Source organism: Macaca nemestrina, chromosome 9 (genome assembly GCF_043159975.1).
Source record: "Macaca nemestrina isolate mMacNem1 chromosome 9, mMacNem.hap1, whole genome shotgun sequence".
NCBI lineage: Eukaryota > Metazoa > Chordata > Mammalia > Primates > Cercopithecidae > Macaca > Macaca nemestrina.
In genome coordinates, this window is record NC_092133.1 from 23,781,066 (window position 1) to 23,802,162 (window position 21,097).

At 46.5% G+C, this 21,097-nt stretch overlaps 1 protein-coding gene across 6 annotated transcripts in view; it reads left to right on the plus strand.

Moving 5' to 3' along the window:
* The window catches only part of LOC105466531 (X-prolyl aminopeptidase 1), a 62,499-nt gene that overhangs the window by 26,160 nt on the left and 15,242 nt on the right, over positions 1-21,097 (plus strand). For 5 of the 6 annotated variants that reach the window (XM_011715480.2, XM_011715485.2, XM_011715501.3 and 2 more), the window contains 9 exons: positions 7,334-7,397; positions 8,587-8,691; positions 11,830-11,922; positions 12,233-12,376; positions 14,395-14,490; positions 16,585-16,666; positions 18,178-18,388; positions 19,880-19,969; positions 20,617-20,667. In XM_011715480.2, the coding sequence (XP_011713782.1) occupies positions 7,334-7,397; positions 8,587-8,691; positions 11,830-11,922; positions 12,233-12,376; positions 14,395-14,490; positions 16,585-16,666; positions 18,178-18,388; positions 19,880-19,969; positions 20,617-20,667 (936 nt within the window). The remainder of the gene's footprint in view (positions 1-7,333; positions 7,398-8,586; positions 8,692-11,829; positions 11,923-12,232; positions 12,377-14,394; positions 14,491-16,584; positions 16,667-18,177; positions 18,389-19,879; positions 19,970-20,616; positions 20,668-21,097) is intronic. The other variant, XM_024788139.2, reaches the window with a different exon arrangement.

A 21,097-nucleotide genomic window follows, 5' to 3' on the forward strand; every position in this document is an offset into this window, starting at 1 on the left:
TGTTTTGTCAGGGACTGACTCTGCCAATGTGAATTTTTGGCTTTGTTTATGGTTCCTCCTCCTGGAAGACGTGAATCAGATTTTCCTAAACTCTTTGGACCCTACTCCATTCTCCTGGAGTCAGCTTCCTGTTTTGTTTTGTATTTCATAAACAGGCTTTCTCTTGGGGTGGGGTTAGTGATTTTTATCCCACAGTGATTTTATCGGTTGTGTTAGAATAATGCTAGCTGTGGTAACACATCTTGACGTTTCAGTGGCCTAGTATTGTAAAGGCTTATTTCTTATTTCATGTAGCAGTATAGAGTGGGTGTTCCTGGTTGGTGGGGGACTTCCCTCTACCTTGAGGGAAAGTGATTCAGGGATCCAGGCTCTTTCCATCCCATAGTGCCATCATTTTAGCTGGTGGAAGGGGAAAGAGAAAGAGTATGGACAGGGCACACTCATTTGTAAGAGCCCTGACCCAGGTGTCACCTCTTACCCATATTTCATTGGTAAGAGTCAGTCATGTGACCTCACCTCAATGTAAGGAGGCGTGGGAATGAAGGCCTGGCTGGGCAGCTACTTTCCAGTGACTCTTCTACACTAAGGAAGGAGCACGAATCTTTGGACAGCTATCAGTTTTTCCCACATACCCTGACTTGGTTTCATTTAGGAGAGAAAAAAAATGCCAAAAACTTATATTTGGAAACAAGGAGTCTGAATCACCATTCGCAGTCTAACCTTTGGTACTTCCTGTGGACCGATGGCCCTTTATTCATTCAGTTTCATTTTTCTTGAGAACCTTGTATGTTTGAGGCACAGTGCCAGGCTCATGGCTGATGGGAGAATAGGGTCAGGGAGGGGGAAAGATGTCACCCTAATGTGGACTCTAGTAACTTTAGTCGTGCTTATCTTGGCAGTCAGCTGTCAGCTTTACTTGGCAAGTTCCATCTGCATGTGACCAGCCATGTTGATCCCTCTCCTTAAAAACCGGCTCTGGTCATGTCACCACCCTCTCTTCAACTTTTAGTGTCTCTCTAGAACTTGCAGGATAAAGTTCAAGCCTCTTAGTGTGATGTTTGAGGTCTTTGACTATTTGTCTTCAGACGGCCTTTACAGAAATCTCTGCAGCTGCTCCCTTGAACTTCTTGCCCCTGCCATTAGGCTAATTGGCTATCTGCCTCATGACAGGCCTCTCGCCTCTTGCCTCTTGCTTCTCGGCCTTGTCACACCTTTCCCTCTCTCTGGACTGTTTTCCTGCTGTCTTCATCTGTCCTTGGTGGCCCAGTCAAACCTCTGAGCTTGGCCTGATGGATCTAAGGCACATCTGAGCATCCTTTAAACTGTAGCAAATACCACACTGCATATTCAGCATAGTCTATATGGCTGTTTATTAGTGTTAATGTTTCATGGAGTATCTGTCTAAAATTGCTGATTGTATACTTCGAGAAGATAGTTTCTTACGTTTGCTGTAGAGGCAAGCTTGGTGCAGTACATAGCAATAAGTGCTGCAGTTCATCAGATGTTCGGCATGCACTAATTGCTTTATGTCACACCTCAACCCTTCAAGGTGGGCATTATTTTCATCCCCATTTTACAGATGAGGAAGTTGAGCCCCAGGTTCACCCAGCTAGTAAGTGGGGAACCAGGCTTGAACAGAATTCTAACTTCTGGTTGTAGGAGATGTCTATTATGTGGCTGATGAAGGTAGAGGTAAGTGCAGCATATACCTTGTATTCCTTGTTCCCTCAGAATTTATAATCCAGTTGTGGGACTTGATGTGTACAACTTCTCTACAAAATTAGAAGAGGTTGCTTGGCAGCTTGCAAGGGTATGGGCTTTCGAAAGTCAGACCTGAGGCTGGGTACAGTGGCTCATGCCCGTAATCCCAGCACTTTGGGAAGTCGAGGTGGGTGGATCACTTGAAGTCAGGAGTTCGAGACCAGCCTGACCAACATGGCAACACCCTGTCTCTACTAAAAATACCAAAATTAGCTGGATGTAGTGGCGGGCGCCCGTAATCCCAGCTACTTGGGAGGCTGAGGCACGAGAATCGCGTGAACCTAGGAGGTGGAGGTTGTAGTGAGCCCAGATTGTGCCACTGCACTTCAGCCTGGGCGACAAAGCAAGACTCCATCTTTTTTTTTTTTTTTTTTTTTTTTTTTTTGAGACGGAGTCTCACTCTGTCGCCCAGGCTGGAGTGCAGTAGCCGGATCTCGGCTCACTGCAAGCTCTGCCTCCCGGGTTTACACCATTCTCCTGCCTCAGCCTCCCGAGTAGCTGGGACTACAGGTGCCCACCACCTCGCCCGGCTAGTTTTTTGTATTTTTTAGTAGAGATGGGGTTTCACCGTGTTAGCCAGGATGGTCTTGATCTCCTGACCTTGTGATCCGCCCGTCTTGGCCTCCCAAAGTGCTGGGATTACAGGCTTGAGCCACCGCGCCCGGCCGTCCATCTTTTTAAAAAAAAAAAAAAGTCAGACCTGAGTTCAGATGTTACTGTGATGTTACCTTGGGGAAGTTAGTTATTTCTCTAAGCTTCATTTTTTTCATCTGTAGATTGGCGAGGCAGGATACCTTCCAGAACTGCTATGAGGATTAGAATGAGAGGAAATGAATACAGTTATTGACTAGTAGGTGTTGAGACAATGATAAACAATACAGACTAAATAATCTTAGCTAACATTGTTTGTCAACATTACCCAAGGTAGGGTATGGATAAGTGCCAACGTGGATGGTCCTATAAAATTCAGAGATGTGGGAGCCTCTGAAAGCTGAAGTGGATCAGTCAGCTTCATGGAAGAGGGGGCACATGAACCAGATTTTTTTTTTTTTTTTTTTTTTTTGAGAAGGAGTCTTTGCTCTGTCACCCAGGCTAGAGTGCAGTGGCGCGAACTCGGCTCACTACAAGCTCCGCCTCCTGGGTTTACGCCATTCTCCTGCCTCAGCCTCCCGAGTAGCTGGGACTACAGGCGCCCGCCACCTCGCCTGGCTAGTTTTTTTGTACTTTTAGTAGAGACGGGGTTTCACCGTGTTAGCCAGGATGGTCTCGATCTCCTGACCTTGTGATCTGCCCGTCTCGGCCTCCCAAAGTGCTGGGATTACAGGCGTGAGCCACCGCGCCCAGCCGAACCAGATTTTTGAGAGATGACTAGCTTTTTTTTTTTTTTTTTTGTAGTTTACAGATGCTTTATTTGGCTATGTATTGTTTATATTGTTGGAATTAGATGCCAACATTTAAAAATTGGGTAATTTCTCATGAACCCATATTTCTAGCTGCTTCTGAAATATTGAAGACTGGCAACACATGGCCTGCATTTCAGAAATCAGAGCTGAGTAGGAGCTGCTGTCTTTAGAAAAGATATCCTTTGTCCTGTACCCTGAGGTATTTGAGTTTGAAACCCCATTTATAATCCCTTACGATCTTTTCTCCATTAGATAATGTGTTAGTTTCCTATCACTGCTATAACAAATTACCACAGTGACTTAAAACGAATTTATTCTCTTATGGTTCTGGAGGTCTGAAGTCTAAAATGGGTGAGCAGGGCTGTGTTACTTCTGCAGGCTCCAGGGAGAGTCCATTTCCTTGGCTCTTCCAGTTTCTAGAGGCCACCTGCATTCCTTGGCTAATGGTCCCTTCCTCCATCTTCATAGAGATGGTTGAGGTTTTAACTGGATGTAGGGAAAAGCTTCATGTCTCCTTCTGCTTGTTCATTTGTAATACAAATGTGGATTGAGGATCTACTGTGTGTCACCTGTGCTGAGTGCAGGAACAGTGACAAGACAGATACCCTGATCTCATGGAACTTACATGCTTGGGGGTAAGATAGAGGTTGAGGAACAAGACAATAAAAATGTAAAAAGTTCATTAAGAAGAGAAACATTGCCTAGCATGGTGGCTTATGCCTATAATCCTAGCACTTTGGGAGACTGAGGCAGGCTGATCACTTGAGCCCAGAAGTTCGAGACCAGCCTGGCAATGTGGTAAAACCCCGTTTCTACAAAAAAAAAAAAAAAAAAAAAGGGTGTGTGCCTGCTGTAGTCCTGGCTAGTCAGAAGATTGAGGTGGGAGGGTTGCTTGAACCTGACAGGTCAAGGATATAATGAACCATAATTGTGTCACCACACTCCAGCTAGGATAACAGAAGGAGATCCTGTCTCCCCCCCCCACCAAAAAAAAAAGGCAAATATCTAGAGTATGTGTGAGCTATACAGAGACTTAAAAGTGGCTGGGTGGCTATTATAGCTGGGTAGTACAGGTAGGTCTGTAGAGGTGACATGTGATCTCAAGTATAATGATGAGAAGGACCTAGCCATGCCATGATCAGAAAGACTTTTATAGGCACAAGGAAGCGCATGTGCCAAGGCCCTGAGGCAGGAATGAGCTCAGGATATGCAAAGAGCAGAAAGGAGGTGGGTGTGGCTGGAGCATGGTGAATGGGAGCAGAGCTGCAAGAGGACTGGCAAAGTCAGAGTACCTTGAGTGGGCCAGAGTTTGGATTTTATCTTAAATATTATAGGAAGCCATTGGAGGGTTTTAAGGAGGTTGCTAACATGATCTTAGATATTTGGAAAAGCTCACTCTGAGTGTATGTGCAGAGTGGATTGTAGGGGCGGTAGTCCAGGTAGAGATGATGGAGGCTTGGACTGAGTGCTGCTATTAGAAATGGAGAGAAATGGGTGGTTTTGAGAAAAGCCAGCAGCTGTGCTTCTTTGTTCCTTTTTCCTAGCATGCTACAGCTTTGGTTTATTTTAGGCCCTATGCTGTGCTCTGAGGAGACCGCCCCTGGGCGTTGCCAGCTTCATGCCTGGGAGGAGGAGAGTGACAGTCCTGGGCACAGTGCTTGTCTGGCTTCTGCATAGCCTGTCAGTGTGGAGGTGACGCTGTGGCCAGCCTTGCTCAGCGATGTCTTTCTGGAATGTTGACCACTTAGGTCATGTCTGGACATTCTTACCCCAGACCTTGTCTCCATCCCAAACTAAACATGTCCATTTGCTGTTAATTCCACCTCCCTTTGGAGGAACTCTTTCCTTGCCTTTGCTGATGGAGAAGTCTAGCTAAACCCTGCGGATCTTCCATCTCTCCCAAGCTTACCCAGAAAGGGATGGGGCATCCGTAGAGTACTGTGTCCCTGAGTGGAAGAGTTCACCTGGGCTCAGACCTGCACTGCGTTCTCTACCAGCCTTTGCCAGTATCTTCACCCTGTGTCACGGGTTGAAGAGCCCCAAGCCCGTGGAGTCATGTTGTTGGTGGAGAGTGCCCTCACTGTGTATTCCCCATTGTGCGCAGTGATTTTTAGCACAAGAGTTATTTTTAACTTAGTTTTCCCAGCCCCTTAGATGCCTTCTCACTGTTTAGGAAGAAGAGATGAATAACATCTCTTCCATTGCATATGTGCAGCACTTTCCGGTTTCTAGTGAGTTTTCAAAGACATTAACTTACTGTTTCTCACAAGAGTCCCAGAAGATGTGTGGGCCACCCTTCCCCTCCATTGTTACTTTTTAATAAAAAGTGTTGCACACGGTGATTACTGGGTTAATAAACACACGAGGATTCCGCAGTTCTAAACGATGCTGGTGGCCATTTCTTTCTATTTCCTTAGTTCTGTTGACTGAATGTTCCTTTATGCTGTAGGAATAAAACGTGCTTGCTGTTGCATTTAGCAATCTGAAATGACCTGTCTTAGGGATGAGGAAATGAGGCTGAGAGAGCTGCCAGGACTTGTTGCAGACTATGCAGCTGGGCCTGGGCTAGAGGGCAGGTGGCCCAGAGCTGCTTTATCCTGCCACTGTGGTTCTCTATGCTGGCCCTTCTGGTATCTCCCTGGAGGCTGGTTTGAGACTGTGATTGCTGGTGCCTTGGTGAAAAAGGCAGTTCTTTTTATTTTTTTTATTTTTTGAGACAATGTCTCACTCTGTTGCCTAGGCTGGAATACAGTGGCGCAATCACGCCTCACTGTGCAGCCTCAACCTCCTGGGCTCAGATTATCCTCCCACCTCAGCCTCCTGAATAGCTGGCACTACAGGCACGTGCCGCCGGGCCTGGCTAATTTTTGTATTTTTTGTAGAGATGAGGTTTCACCATGCTCTCAGGCTGGTCTCGAGTTCCTGAGCTCAAGCAATCCTCCCACCTCAGCCACCCAAAGTACCAGGATTACAGGCATGAGCCACTGTGCCCGGCTGAAAGGGGTAATTCTTAACCATACTGCAGGAAAGGAACATGAGGGCCTTTTCCCCCTACATCACGTTGACTGTCCTAAAAATGCCTTGGGTCTGGCCAGCAGCCCCATTCCCCACACTGAACTTTCTTAACCTTGCCAGGTCCTTTGGCTTGGGAGAATCCTGATAACTGCAGAAGGAGCAGCAGTTCTGTACTCAGGCAGGCGTGGCTTTGGATCCTGGCCTACCATTAACTTGTCAGTGGGCAGGTTACTTAAAGATTCTCTCTTTGAACCTCAGTTTTCTCATTTGCTATTGGTCTTATCCTAGAGAGTGATGAGGGTGAGAGATAAAATGTCATGCATTGGCAGCCTGGCATAGGGCTTCAGAGTCCAGACTCTGGAGTTGACTGCCTAGGTTCAAATCCTGCCTCTGCTACTTAATTAGCTGTGTGATTTCGGGCAAGTTACTTAAACTCTCTGTGCCTCACTGGCTATTACCAGAAGTTGCACACTTTGACTTGTACCCTTTGCCTAGGCATAAGAATTTCTTACTTTCTTCACTCCCTAACCCCCTTACATACAGAGGCAAGGGGATTATCAGCCGAGAAGACCTTGGTTTTGGACATGACATTTTATTTTGCGGAAGCCTCCTGGATTGGATGAAGCATTTCCGCTCACTCCCTAACAGGAAGGGATGGGGCCTGCATGGGAGAGATTGGTGATGCTCCCTCAGAGGAGGACCCAGACAGGAAGTTTGGAAACAAGTCAGTATCTACAGAAACTTAAGTTAGGGAATTATTGGTGCTTAACACAGAAATTCAGCCTTACTCTTCAGAAAAATAACAGATGCCTAAATGTCAGTGGCAAGGAGGGGAGAAGGCTATTGGTTTGATTTTTGAGTAAGATCTCAGTGAAGAAAGAGCAGTTTTTATCTGTTTCTCCTGATGTGCTTTTGTTCTCCTAGTGAGGAAATAGAGGCTAAAGGGAACAGCGCTCTCTGCCCTTAATTAATTAGAGTCTTCTGCAGTGTGTGCTCATCTGTTGTTTTCAGCTAGACTATTGGCTCCTTGAGGGTGGGTGCCAAGGATTCCCCAGTCTTCATAGTCCCCGCTGTGCCTAGCACAAGGCTAAGCAAGCAGAACAGTCTGCTCATGAGTAATCGAGGCCCACTTTGTTGTCATCTTTGTTTTCCAGAGTGAGTATATTGCTCCGTGTGACTGTCGGCGGGCTTTTGTCTCTGGATTCGATGGCTCTGCGGGTGAGTCACTGCATTTTCTCTGTTCTTGCTGCACCTTTGTTCGCCTCCTAAAAATAACTGAACCGAGTTTCAGCCTGTGATATAGAAGCAAAAAGAAAATGCAAACCAGATGCTCCACATTGACTCTCTGCAGAAAGGTGTGGGTTCCCAGCCTTTCCCGGCTCCCCAAGGTCGCCTTGCAGTAACCCTTTTTATTCCTCTCTGTACCTTTGCTTTCAAAGTTTTAACAATTCTTATTTTTAAAAAGTTTTTGAACTTTTTATTGAATATAACATACATATGAAAGTTCTATCAATTAAACTGACTATACCTATGTTACTAGCGTCCCAAATAAGAAATGAGACTGCAATATCGTTTCACACCCTCCTCTCTTAGCTTATTGGTCCCAAGTAATTCTCCCAAGTGCTTGGCTTTTGGTTTCTCTGTTTTCACTCTTGGCTTACATAACACAGGTTAATGTTAAGCTGCATTGGTGTTCCTCAAAACCATTATGCCTTTGAGTTTTAGGGTGGACTCCCCACTTCAGATTTGTCTGTAAAGCAAGCTGGACAAGGTGGGAGCTCCCCTCCCCTCACGGTTATTAGCACGCTGCTTCCTCTGGCGTAAGTGCTTGTGTTGGTTGGCACATTAGGATTGACTTTGGCTGACACCTCTGCCAAAAGTCCCAAGTTCTGCCAGGTCTGTGGGAACGGAGGGCGGATAGAGGTAGGAGGCGTAAGCTTCCTGCTAGTGACCACAGCAGGAACGCTCATAGGGCCCACTTGGTCTTTCTCCAGGAAAGGTGAAACAGCTCTTCTGGGGTGTCTGGTGGAGCAGAGGAGTGGCTATGATTGCTGAGCAGGAACCATCTCTCCCTGTGTCTTGATTATACGAGACCACTTGGCCATACGTCTACAGTTCTCCATTCTCTGTTTTTGACTCGTACTGCGCAAGTGCAGTCTTTTTTGTGCAGGGACCAGTGCCAGGCAGCTTGGGTCTCAGGACTGTTCTTTCAGAGCTTGACACACAGCTTGTTCTCAGTGGTGTGGTCTTCTCTTGCCCAGAGGTTTCTTTGGAGTTAAGGACCCATCTGCCCCACTAGGAGGAGCTGGTGCCTCTTACTGCTCTCACCTGCCTGCTGTCATTTTGTGCAGCTTCTGGGCAGTTGTTAGAAACCTTTCTTCTTTTTTTTTTTTCTCCCCTGCTTCAGGCACAGCCATCATCACAGAAGAGCATGCAGCCATGTGGACTGACGGGCGCTACTTTCTCCAGGCTGCCAAGCAAATGGACAGCAACTGGACACTCATGAAGATGGGTGGGTACAGGCATGGCTAGCCTAAACTTAATTGGCCTGGTCTCGGCAGGGATCCTAGAGGTCCTCAGGACTCCTGGATCGTACTCCTTTTATGCAGTCATGGACCTTTTTGAGAATCCAGGGGAAACTGAGGGGAAAAAAATGGCATGCTTATACATACATAACAATGTACATTCAATTTTGGAGGACGCTGGTTCAGGATACTTATTTTATTGAGGGGAAACTGAGGGCTAGAGAGGACAGTTGATTTGCTGCAGATCACATTGCTGTGCATTTCACTTCGGTACTGGGGGCCTTCTACTATTTGCTGCCTCATGATTCAGAGTGAGATAAAGGCAAGGAGTCATTGGCAACAGGAGCCAGAAAGTTTTCCCCCGAGGCTCTCTCTGAGGATCTTGGATTTGCTTCTGGCAGCTTAGCTCTGGAGAAGAGCAGCATGCAGGACAAGCGAATGGGTCTGGAACTTTCTTGGGCTAGTCGCTTCACTTGCAGTGCTTTAGTTTCCTCATCTGTAAAATGGATTAATCACAGTAAGTAAATAACATATAAAGTGGTGAGAATTAAAGCAATACTATGTGGAAAGTGTATAGATCAATATTTATTGAATAATGTGTGTATGTACTCTGTTTTCATTTAATTTACTGCTGTGTGTATATTCCTGTCATTAAAATAGTCTTTAGAAACACGGTTTTAGGGACTGTACAAAGTCTTTGCTTCCTGAATTTTGAACTTGGGGAACAGAAGAGAAGGAAGGGCCAAGTGAGAAAGAGAAGATGAAACAAAATACCTGATGCTTCTTGTTTGTTGTAGGAAATAATGAGGAAAGGAAATAGTCCCCAGACTCACAGCAGGGAACAGAGGATTAGACCATGACCCTGAGATCCAGGCAGCCAGCTGACCGAGGGGTGTGTGCACTCAGGTGTACGCCACACACCCTCTGCGCGCGCGCACACACACACACACACACACGTGTTCTTTGTCTTTGGGAAGAACAAGGAACATTTTTGTCCTGGCATTGGATTAAGTTTCTGTTTCTCAAAAATCATTTCATAAATGTAAAAACACCAAAGCTACAGATTGTTGCCTGTGCTGCATTTGATTTCTCCTTCCCCTTCTCTCTGTCTGTCTCTCTCTCTCTCTCTCTCACACACACACACACGCGCACACACACACACACGCAGGCAGGCATTTGAGACTGGCTGTTATAAATGGACAGGCTAGTGGTCTTTAAATTTTTTTGTTTGCATGCTTCTGTTAATGGGAGTCAAGTACCCACAACATGTACGTATGTTTATATGTTATTTATATGTGCTAGTGTTCCTCTATATTCCAAATATCAAAAACTAACTTTGTAATTTCTTTATAAAAAATAAATACAAATAGAAGCTCTGATACTTTCTTCTTGCACCCAGTAGAACATTGTGTCCCCCCGGGGAGCAGGCATCTCTCTTTGGGGCCCACAGATTCCGTCTGTTAGGTCTGTTAGTATTTTGGGGGTCAGCATGTTAGAGGTGTGAACACTGCCTACCTGTTCCTTAATGTAGGTATGTGGCAGCACGGAGGTGGCAGAGGGAGTGAATCCTCCTCTCTTCCAGGCTCCTCCCTGGTTTCCTCAGTCAAGTGTGTAGGGAGATTCTGGTGGGTTTGGTTGGCCGGTGAGTGATTCATCCCTGGGGTTTTGCCGAAGATCTGTCTGCTAGGAAATGACATGGCTTCATCCTGTGAAAGCTATACTATATAGTGTACTAGGGCATTCACAGAAACTGTGTTAATAAGTGGCTTGTTTAGTGGTTTGAAAAAAAATAGGAAAGAATCAAATAGCAGAATGAAACTCAATGTCAGCTTCTAGGCATTTTTTTGGAGTTGGAATTCATGAGCTTCTTTCTTTATAAACCTTTGCACTTCCCTTGTGTGGTTATGTGGTTATATCAGTAGTCAGTAGAGAAAAATAGTAAAGATAAGTTTCTACTGTTTTAGAATATGTGAACTTTTACTCTAAATATATGTTTATTTTATCAAGATGTTAATTATTTGGCCAAAATCTGATTGGTTAAAAAAAGTATACATCTCAAAGATAACTGGCTAGATATGGAAGATGTTGGCTTAGATTAAAGGAAAACTGGACTATAGAAGTAATTTTAGTTCCATTCTGGAGGCTGATATAGTGTCCTATGACTAACGTCTTAGAAACAGAAAGGGCTGTCTCATCCTGGAAGTTGGGGAACCCAGAGGCCCATGTTAAAGACAACAGGACGGCCAGCACTTTGGGACGCTGAGGCGGGAGGATCACTTGAGGCCAGGAGTTTGAGACCAGCCTGGCTAACGTGGTGAAACCCCATCTTTACTAAAAATACAGAATTACTTGGATATGGTAGCATGAGCCTGTAATCTCAGCTACTTGGGAGGCTGAGGCAGGAGAATCGCTTGAACCCAGGAGGGGGAGGTTGCAGTGAGTTGAGATGGTGCCACTGCACTCCAGCCTGCGTAACAGAGTGAGACTGTGTCTTCAAAAGTAAATAAATAAATAAATAAAGACAGCAGGATGGGTGCCCGTGTGCCTCTCCTATAAACTTTGGAAAGATCTCTTTGCTGCCGAGACTTGTGCTTAGCCCTCTATGCAGGGGCTGGTTATGGGGCAGGGGCCTTCTCTTGGCCACCCTGCCCTTGCAGATGAGTGGCGGGCACTGGGAGCGTGTTATCACCTTACCTGGTGTGTGATATGTGGGAGGCTCCCAGTTCCCAGACTTCACCAAATCATTGCCCACATTCTCATCAAGTGACCGGTAGTGGGGAAGTGACTGAACTGAGGAGATTATCTTTGTGGTGACACCATGTGCCTACATGGCAGTGATCCCCAGGATATTTTTATAAGGAGTCAAGTGAAAAATCGTACTTTTTTCCCTTCTGTCTCACCCTTGTCTTATGCTTTTCATACACACAAACTTACACTTCTCCCTCTTTCTGTTGCCTTCCAGGATTAAGGGAGGTTCAAAGATTTTCTAAGTCCTATCAATCCACTTTAAAGAAGCTGCTTAATAAAGACCCTGCTGTCATGATGTTAGAGAATTGTATCCTTCTGGTGGGATAATAAGCGTGGACCCACTGGGAATTGTTTCTTATCAGTTCTTCCCCGCGTAGGTCTGAAGGACACACCAACTCAGGAAGACTGGCTGGTGAGTGTGCTTCCTGAAGGATCCAGGGTTGGTGTGGACCCCTTAATCATTCCTACAGGTAAGTGAGCTTGGTTCTTTTCTGCTTGGGTAAGGAAGTGGCTTTTAGACTCTCCTCCATCCTCTTGGTTTGCTTGTGGGGTGTGGAGCATTGGGGAGCTCAGCATGACTGATTTTATAGTAGAGGTCAAGGTGAGGAGAAGAGTTCCACTGTTGGTGAAGATGTGCTTTTACAGTTCTTCATCCTGCACACCCAGCTCTGGGCCACGGCAGGACCACCTTTCCGAAGGTTCCGGATTTTCAAGGCCCTGCTGCCTGCCCCGCTGCAATGGGCGTTCGGCTCATGGCTGGGCCACAATGTGTCTCCTCAGATTATTGGAAGAAAATGGCCAAAGTTCTGAGAAGTGCCGGCCACCACCTCATTCCTGTCAAGGAGAACCTCGTTGACAAAATCTGGACAGACCGTCCTGAGCGCCCTTGCAAGCCTCTCCTCACACTGGGCCTGGATTACACAGGTCAGAATCACGGTTCCACCCAGCAGGGCCCCCATCATTGTCCCCTTACCTCTTGCTATTGTCTCCAACCTCTTCCTCCGAATCCAAGTTGAGTTTGAGCTGACGGGAGGATTTTGCCCTCCTCTGCCCCAATGGGATATTTGAAGAAGCAGGAGCTTTATTTGTTTCCACTGTTGCCACCTACTTGCCACTTAGTTTGGCTTTGGTTATTTTTGCAAAGCTCGTTTGGGTGACTTTTTGGGTGCTGCTGAAAGGACTGAGTTTTTTTTTTTACCACTCAGCTGCTAACTGCCACTTGAACATATTTGATATTGGAAATAGAGCATAGAGGTTTCTAGGTTCCATTTCCCTTCTTATGTCAGCATTTGTAGATGTACCTTCCTAGGCCTCTGTCCTCTGTCTTTTTTTTTTTTTTTTTTTTTTTTTTGAGACGGAGTCTCGCTCTGTCGCCCAGCCCAGGCTGGAGTGCAGTGGCGTGATCTCAGCTCACTGCAAGCTCCGCCTCCCGGGTTCACGCCATTCTCCTGCCTCAGCCTCCCGAGTAGCTGGGACTACAGGCGCCCACAACTGCGCCCGGCTAATTTTTTGTATTTTTAGTAGAGACGGGGTTTCACCGTGGTCTCGATCTCCTGACCTTGTGATCCGCCCGCCTCGGCCTCCCAAAGTGCTGGGATTACAGGCGTGAGCCACCGCGCCCGGCCTGTCCTCTGTCTTTTACCTTCTGCTTTAGAGGCTTTGGGGTGTGGGTGTGTTTCCCTGGCCTGCGTGATAGTGCTGGGTAAGCAGCGTGTTCTCTGAACCATTGTGTGGATTTAGGAAGCAGTGAAGGGGCAGAGGGAGAGGCCTGGAGGTGGGGCTGCAGGGGAGGGCGTCTTGCTGTAGAAACAGAGGTAGATGGGGGATGGCTGTGGAATGTAGGCAGGTTGCCCAGAGGGGTCCTGGGAAGAAAGCATGACAGCCTAGATCCTGGGCCAAGTTTTAAACAGCATTCCCGAACTGATCTTCAAAGCAGACCTGGGTGTGGGGGCAGCCCCCAGCCTGCTTTCTTGTGTGACATCCTCACCAGAGGGGTATTGCGGAACGGGGAGGATGGCTCCAGTGAGTGGCCCAGGGTCAGCTAAATATTTTCTATCAGCGTGGTTTGAAATTTTTTTCACTAGAGCAGAAGCTCTGACTTGTTGCTTGTAGGAGAGGGGAGAGCAAATGTTGCTGATAAAGCTTTTGTTCAGTACACATTTGGGTGCCTACTATCTGCAGGACGCCTTGCAAGGTGCTGAGTGAATAAGACAGATGCCCACCCAGTTGGCTGTTCCCTGAGTTATGAATTGCCCTGGTAGGGTGGTTGTGGTGGCAATAGAGTGAGCTCCTCTAGCACCACAATTTCATCTTGCAGAGCAGCAGGGAGGCCTTGGCAGTGTCTAAAAGGGCAAATGTGATTTGGAAGTGGTAATCCCAGTGAGTCAGACTGCAGGGAATTCCTAGGTCTTAGCACCGAAAGGCAAGTCTTGCAGCCCCAGGAGCATCAAATGGTGGGTGCCGTTCCCCTGACCTCTGAGACTGGGTGAGTTCCCTCTGCAGGGTGGTGTGTTGATGTAGCTCCCTGTGTGTCCCCTATTGCATCAGTATTTACAGTAGTGTGTTAATTGCTGGTTTCATTGTCTGTCTTCCCTTCTATATTATAAGCCCCATGAAGACAGGGACCGGGTCTGGCTCAGAGCTGTAACCACAGTGACCAGCAGAGTGCCTGGCATGTATCTATGCCTGGCAGATCTAGATGCTACACAGGCATTTGTGGGATGCGTAAATGAATGAATTTTACTGGTGAGGCAATCAAGGCTCACGACAGTTAAGTGGCTTGGACACCTCTTATATAGGGCTTGAATCCAGGCCTCCTGTCTGTGTAAATATAGCGTGCTCCCTGTAAGAAGTGGTGCTGATGTTTGGGGTAGGTTCTTTCACTGGGTTCCTACTGCTTTCTGGGACCAGGGCTGGAGTTAAAGCACATTTGTTTCTTGCAGGCATCTCCTGGAAGGACAAGGTTGCAGACCTTCGGTTGAAAATGGCTGAGAGGAACGTCATGTGGTTTGTGGTCACTGCCTTGGATGAGATTGCGTGTGAGTGCTCTGGTTTCGCTGTTTGGGCATGTTACCCGATCTCTCCTTTGGGTCTCTGGGAATCTGTGTGTTCATGCCATTCAACTTTTCTGAGTGGCCAGGGAATAAGCAGAAGACTATGTTCCAAATGGGTATAGGAGATGCCAATTAGGATGAAGGAGAAAGAATTACAGGGAATTGGGGAGGGGAGTGAGGCTTGCCCAGAGCAGTATTACAGCTGGGTGATGCTCACCTCTGGCCAGTCCCTCAGGACCATGGCACCTCTAAGGAAGGGCATTTCCTACAAATATTTTATGTCTGTCAGCCTCTCTGTAGGTGTAGAAGTGGGATCATAGCAGAAGCCTTCTTTCTTTACACTTGTCCTGTAGTTCCTAAGGTCTTTATAGTGAGAATGTTCTGGGAACGTTTCTACCTCAGAAAACTAGGAACCGAAAGTTCTTCCCCAAGCCCTTTAATAGCAAGTTTCTCAATCTTTAGACCTTAACCCAACTTCATGCAATTGTTCAGCACCTTCTTTCATCTAAAACCTGATGGAATCTGGTTGAACTTTCCTGTCCTGTCTTCTGGTTTCTGAGTCGATTTGACCCAGGGCAACTGAGGAGAGGCACTGCTTTATCTTTTTGCCTTCTCGCTAGAGAATGAGACCCTGCTGCAGTGTCCTCTCTCTTCAATCCCTGCGTCTTCCATCCCCAAAACATTGTCAAGTGTATCAGTGACTTACATCCTTAATTAACTTAATGACCTCAGCGTCAGAGAAAAACACATGGAAAACTTTTTTCTCTCCCCGATTGTAACAAAAACACAATCCCATGATAGAAGACTTGGAAAGTGCAGAGGAAGTAAAAAGAAGAAGAAAAAAATCACCTATAAATTCTGCTACTTAGAGATAATCAGTGTCAATATTCTATGCATGTATCATTTTATGGCCTGATTTTTTTCACTGTATCAGTATACTATAAGCATATATAAGCATAATTTTGAGTATTAAATATTCCATCATGTGGTTATACCATAGTTTAACTGTTTCCCTAAGGATGACCTTTGGGTTATTTGCAGTAATCCCATAATTTATTACGATGCTACCATGAAAATCTTGGTTCATGAATCTATGTCTTAGTGTTTGATAATTTTCTTCCTATTTCTGGTTGGCTTTTAGGGCTTTTGACCCATTTTGCCCTTTGCCTGCCAGAAAGTTTGCACCTTGGTATTTGAATTTGTCCATCTTGCCACACCCTAACCCCAGGTACTGTCATTTTTTAAGAAGTGCTAGTATGATAGGTAAAAAATGTTGCCTCATCACTTTATTTTGAGAAGCCATTATTTTAAAATAGAGGTTGTACGTTTAATGCCCAGGCCTTTTTTTGCTCTGATCCTCATGAGAACAAGTGATGGAAGCTGGAAGTCGTGGGACCAGAACTGTGCTCTCTCCTGGTCTCTCTAGTTCTCAGACGTTCAGCAACATCACTGCCACTGGCTGTCCGCAGGTCCTCCACCCAGTGGTGGTGCCGGGGCAGACCCATGGGTGGGCTGCAGGCTCTGATTTCATTCGCGAGCTGCAGCCTCGCTGACTCACTGCTTTTCTTTCCACCTCTGACAGGAAGCTCCGTCTCCATGGGGCTCACTGACCCTTACAGAGGAGGCTTGCCTGGCTTCCCTTGTGTGAGAGCCTCAGTTTTTCTACCCTAGGTCATCTGCCTCAGAAGGGAGAGAGGGCTTGTCTCCTTCCCTTTTATTTGGGAGTGCTAGAGGTTTGTCGGCTTCAAGGCCAGGCCTGGCAGGTCGCCACTAGGCGGATTGCATTTCAACTGCTTGTGGGGGCAGTTCTCAGGATTTTGACTAATAGCTTTTATTCCCTTCTCCCGGCAGTGATGTGGAAGCATGAGAAACAGCTCTGGTGCCCTCACGTGGTGGACATGAGCAATTGCAGTTCAGAGGTGGAACCAAACAGGAGTCAGGCTCCCAGCCTTTCTGTGCGATTCCACTGAATCCTTCCACAGCAGCTGGACTCCAAGCTGAAGCTCTTCCCTCCCCCTACAAGCGACCCCTTAAAATCTTAAGTCAGACAGGTGACAGGGACTTTGATTTCTTTTCTAGGGCTATTTAATCTCCGAGGATCAGATGTGGAGCACAATCCAGTATTTTTCTCCTACGCAATCATAGGACTAGAGACGATCATGTGAGTGTTTGCCCCGCATCTGGAACTCCTCAGAGCCCTGGTGTGCCCTTTCTGGTCCTGGCCCACCCATCACTGCCTGCTAGTTCACTGACGTGCTGCTTTTTTCTTGCCCTTTTAACATTTTCCCTTCTTGTCTTCCTTAGCAGTAGGTGTTTATTTATATCCTGCCTCTCTTTGAGCCCCCAAAATGATTTGAAACGCATGAAAGTGTCTGTAGTACTGTGAGACTGAAAAACAATTAGGTGAGGACGTTAGGACCAAGCTGGAGTGAGGTTAGTTCACCACATTTTTGCTGCAAGGTCTTGTTCAGGCCACACATTCTTTGGCAAGTTTTCTAGCAGCCAGTGTAAAGGGGTATATATGTTCAACTGTACAATTCTGGGTCCACAATGCAAATAAACCCAGTCATTTTGAAGGTCAAAAATAATATGGGAAAACCCCTCCAGCTACGCTTTGTTGAATTGTCAGTTTATTTTTTCAAAGCATTTCTTATAGCCTTTTTTTTCATTACTGTTCTAGTTAAATAGCTTTTTGTATTAAGACAGCACATTTATTAAGTGCCAGTGATGTGCTTAGGGTCTCTGTTAGGTGCTAGGGTGACTGAAACAGGACGGGGTCCTGGGTTGGAGTCAGGGAGATGAGCATGTCCTCTTTCTAAAGTATTTGGGCACATAAGTGGGCACCAGTCTGCTTGTGGGAAGGATGCAGGTATTATGAGAGGGGCCTGACCTAGACTTGGAGATCAGAGGAGATTCTTGGGGAAAGTAATATTGAAGCAGAGAGTAAGGATAAATGTGGGTGAGTCAGGTGAATGGCAGGGTGAGGAGGAGCGGGGAACCGTGATCCAAGCAGAGGGAAGAGCATTTTCAGAGACTCTGGGCAGTAGAGAGCACAGTGCATGTGGAGGACCTGAAGTGGTTCAGTGAGGTCAGAACATAATGAGGACAGAATGTGAGCAGGGGCCGCAGAAAAGAAAGGCCTTGTGGGCCGCATTCAGGAGCTTGGGTTCTTGTTCTGAACAAGAATAGTGGGAAGCTGTTGAAAGAATTTTTCAGAGGGAACCACGTGTTAGACGTACAACTTGTAAAGAATATTATGACTGAAACATCGGCAGACGGGGAAAGCCTTAGAGGCTGTGGCACTAACCCAAGTGAGAGATGGTGGGACCTGAACCTGAGTGGTGACTGGGCGAGGCTGTAGTTGAGCTGGACAGATTAGATGGAGATTTAGGCTGTGGGTCCCAAGGTCTTAATGAAGGACAGGAAGAGGGTCATCAATGAAGGACACTGCCCAGATTCCTGGCTTGGCGAATTGGGTGGATGATGACAACATAAACAGGGACAGGGAATGCAGCTTGGAGGGCAGGATTTGGGAAAGGAGTGGGGAGGAGAGAAAAGGGGCTTGGTTTTGGTTGCCAGGAAACAGAGCCTGATGTGTATGTGTGCCTGTGTTGCCACCCTCTCACTCATGTTGCCTCCTTTTGCTGCCACCCACTTGTCCTCCATCTGCAGGCTCTTCATTGATGGTGACCGCATAGACGCCCCCAGTGTGAAGGAGCACCTGCTTCTTGACTTGGGTCTGGAGGCCGAATACAGGATCCAGGTGCATCCCTACAAGTCCATCCTGAGCGAACTCAAGGCCCTGTGTGCTGATCTCTCCCCAAGGGAGAAGGTGTGGGTCAGCGACAAGGCCAGCTATGCTGTGAGCGAGGCCATCCCCAAGGTTGGTGACCCCACTTTGGTCCATCTAAACTCTGCCACCCCCTTCCCAGTTCTGGTATTGTCTTTGGAGCAGAGGCAGACTTCTGAGGCTGCCTGTTGGATCAGAACTGTGGTCTCCCTGGATGAGGCCTTAGAGCTGGAGCCATATCAAGAGCCTGAGGGCCCTTATTGCTTGTTGAGTCTTGTGTTTTCCAGAGCGTGGCATGAGAGATTATTTTAGGTGGTACACATTATTATTTAGGTTTACTTAAATTTATCTGTTTTAACAGCATTTAGCATATAGTAGAAAAACCGTAACTAGCAGGAGTTCGTGATATTACAATTATTTAAAATAAAGTTGAGTTTAATAAAGCTTATTTAAAGATGGTTTAAAGAAAAGTACTAAGTGAATAAGGGTACAGTGGATAAGAAGCTAGGGTAAAAACTGTGCAGGTGGTATGAGAATGCTTGAAGCTTGGGACATGCTTCTCTACCCCCTCCTTCTGCCCCACCACATTTTATAGCTAAGGACACTTGAGGCCTAGAGAGGACTGGGGAGTTGGGAACTTGTCAAATTCAAGTGATAGTGATAGGCTTGCCCTTTACTGAGCCCTTGCTGGGCAGTGCTAAGCAGCTGACACTTGTTGCCTCATTTTAATTAGGGTCTGGGATAGGACTGGAATCCAGGCCTCTTTAGAGGTAGGCTTTTCTACTGTCCTGCCCTTGGCCTCTGGCTGCCAAGTGGCCTTTGGCAAGCCCAGTGATGTTCTCTCTTCTCCACTGATCAGTGGGCCATCCTGGGAAGAGACCAGGCCTGGCTGTCTAGATCCGGCTTGCCATTGTACCCCTGCCACCGTCACACACAGTGTGACTCCTCCTCTCTCTCTCTCCTCTCTCTCTGGAAAGAGAAAAGGAGATAAGATCACAAAAGCAATTTGAGAAGCTCTGTGCAAGTGTCAGGTGTGCTGAGGCCCCGTCTGCTGGATTTTAACTTGTTCTCAAATTGGAAAGGGTCTTCTCTAGCCTTTTAAGATCAGATCATTATCAGTAGCTGAGATAGGACCACTGGGTGGGAAGGGAGGGAGCAGGAGACCTCACTCATCAGGTCATGTGCATCACCAGACGGAGAAAAAGCCCCCTTTGTACAGCAAGAGAAGGGTGATTTCGGTCAGGCTCTCAGTGGTTAGTGAACTCTAACCACAACCACAGTGGTTTGGAAAGCGGTGTCTTGCTGATGGCAGGCAGCCAGCAGTCTCAAAGAGCTAAGGGAGTGAGGGATGGAAGAGAGACACCTTGTTTGATGTACCTACTCTTTTTGGTTGAGCTTAAGCTCAGGGTCATCAATCAAAAGGTACAGGTCGTTGGGGCCCCAGGGGACAGCTATGTGGGTCCCCAGGGGGAGCTCTTCAAATGATTGGTCTAAAGTAAGTTTTGCTGAGCAAACAGGTTGTTGCCTTGGTCTTGAGTGGGTGCAGCAGGTTTGGTTTCCCACGCTACTGCCCTTTGCCTCTAGGACCACCGCTGCTGTATGCCTTACACCCCCATCTGCATCGCCAAAGCTGTGAAGAATTCAGCCGAGTCAGAAGGCATGAGGCGGGCTCACGTGAGTAGAGGAGCTGGTGCAGAAGTTGGGATGTGAGGTGGTCAGAAGGCCTGGCTCCTTCACCTCCTCTGTGGCATTGAGCCTGGCACAAGGTTAGAATCTGTCTGAGCCTCAGCCTCCTGGCCTTCCAGAGTTAATGAAGGAATGAAATAAAATACTTGATGGATTAGATCTTTACAAAGTATAATACACAACACAAAAGGAGATATTGATGATAATAGTGTAGATGATGGTGATGACATGTTGCTGATGAAGCCTCATAAAAGAGCCAGATTGTGTTTCAGAACAAAGGATGGGTCTCAAAAGATTTTGGGCTCAGAGGTGGCTTTTGATAGTGGCCTATTTTTTCCTGGCCCCTGTAGGGTTCTTAACCTTTAAGTTAACCTTTTGGAGGAGCTCCCTGTGCTCTGAGGTGGGGCCTTTCCTGATTGTACCTGAACTACCGAATAGCAGAGGAGCCTTTCCCTGGTAATGGGAGTTGCTGCACACACCGGCTTCCCAGAAATGTCCACATGTAAAGCTCTGGTTGCTGATGGTGTGTGACCCTGCAGGTACAGCCTTCTCAGTATTGCATTAGGGCTAGGCTCTGAATCTGGTCATGTGACTTTCAGTAATAACTTAAAAAAATGTCTCCATTGTTTGCACAGATTAAAGATGCTGTTGCCCTCTGTGAACTCTTTAACTGGCTGGAGAAAGAGGTTGGTTCTTAGTCTTTGTTTAATATGTGGGTATACATTATTCAGACCTACCTCTGCTGACCATGAGGTCTGAGATCTTGATCAAATTTTTGGGCTCTATTTTAATAATACTCTCCGGAAATTTGGTGTGTGTAGATTTCAAAATTCTTTAATTATGAAAATAGTAACAAGAATGAAGAAAGAAGTTCATAATAGAGTGGATGCTTTTTGGGTTAGGGAATCATAACTAAGTGGAATTTCATTATAAGGAAAAATGACTCTTATAATATTATTATAGGCAAGCTGATTATATTAGGAGAAAAAGATCTTTGTGTACATTTTGAACTTCAGTTTAAGCCATGAACCTTTTTATATTAAATTGACTCTTGGCCGTTAATTTCTTGCTGTAGTTGGCAAGAGGGTGGTTTCTCTGTGCTGTTGTTAAACAGTA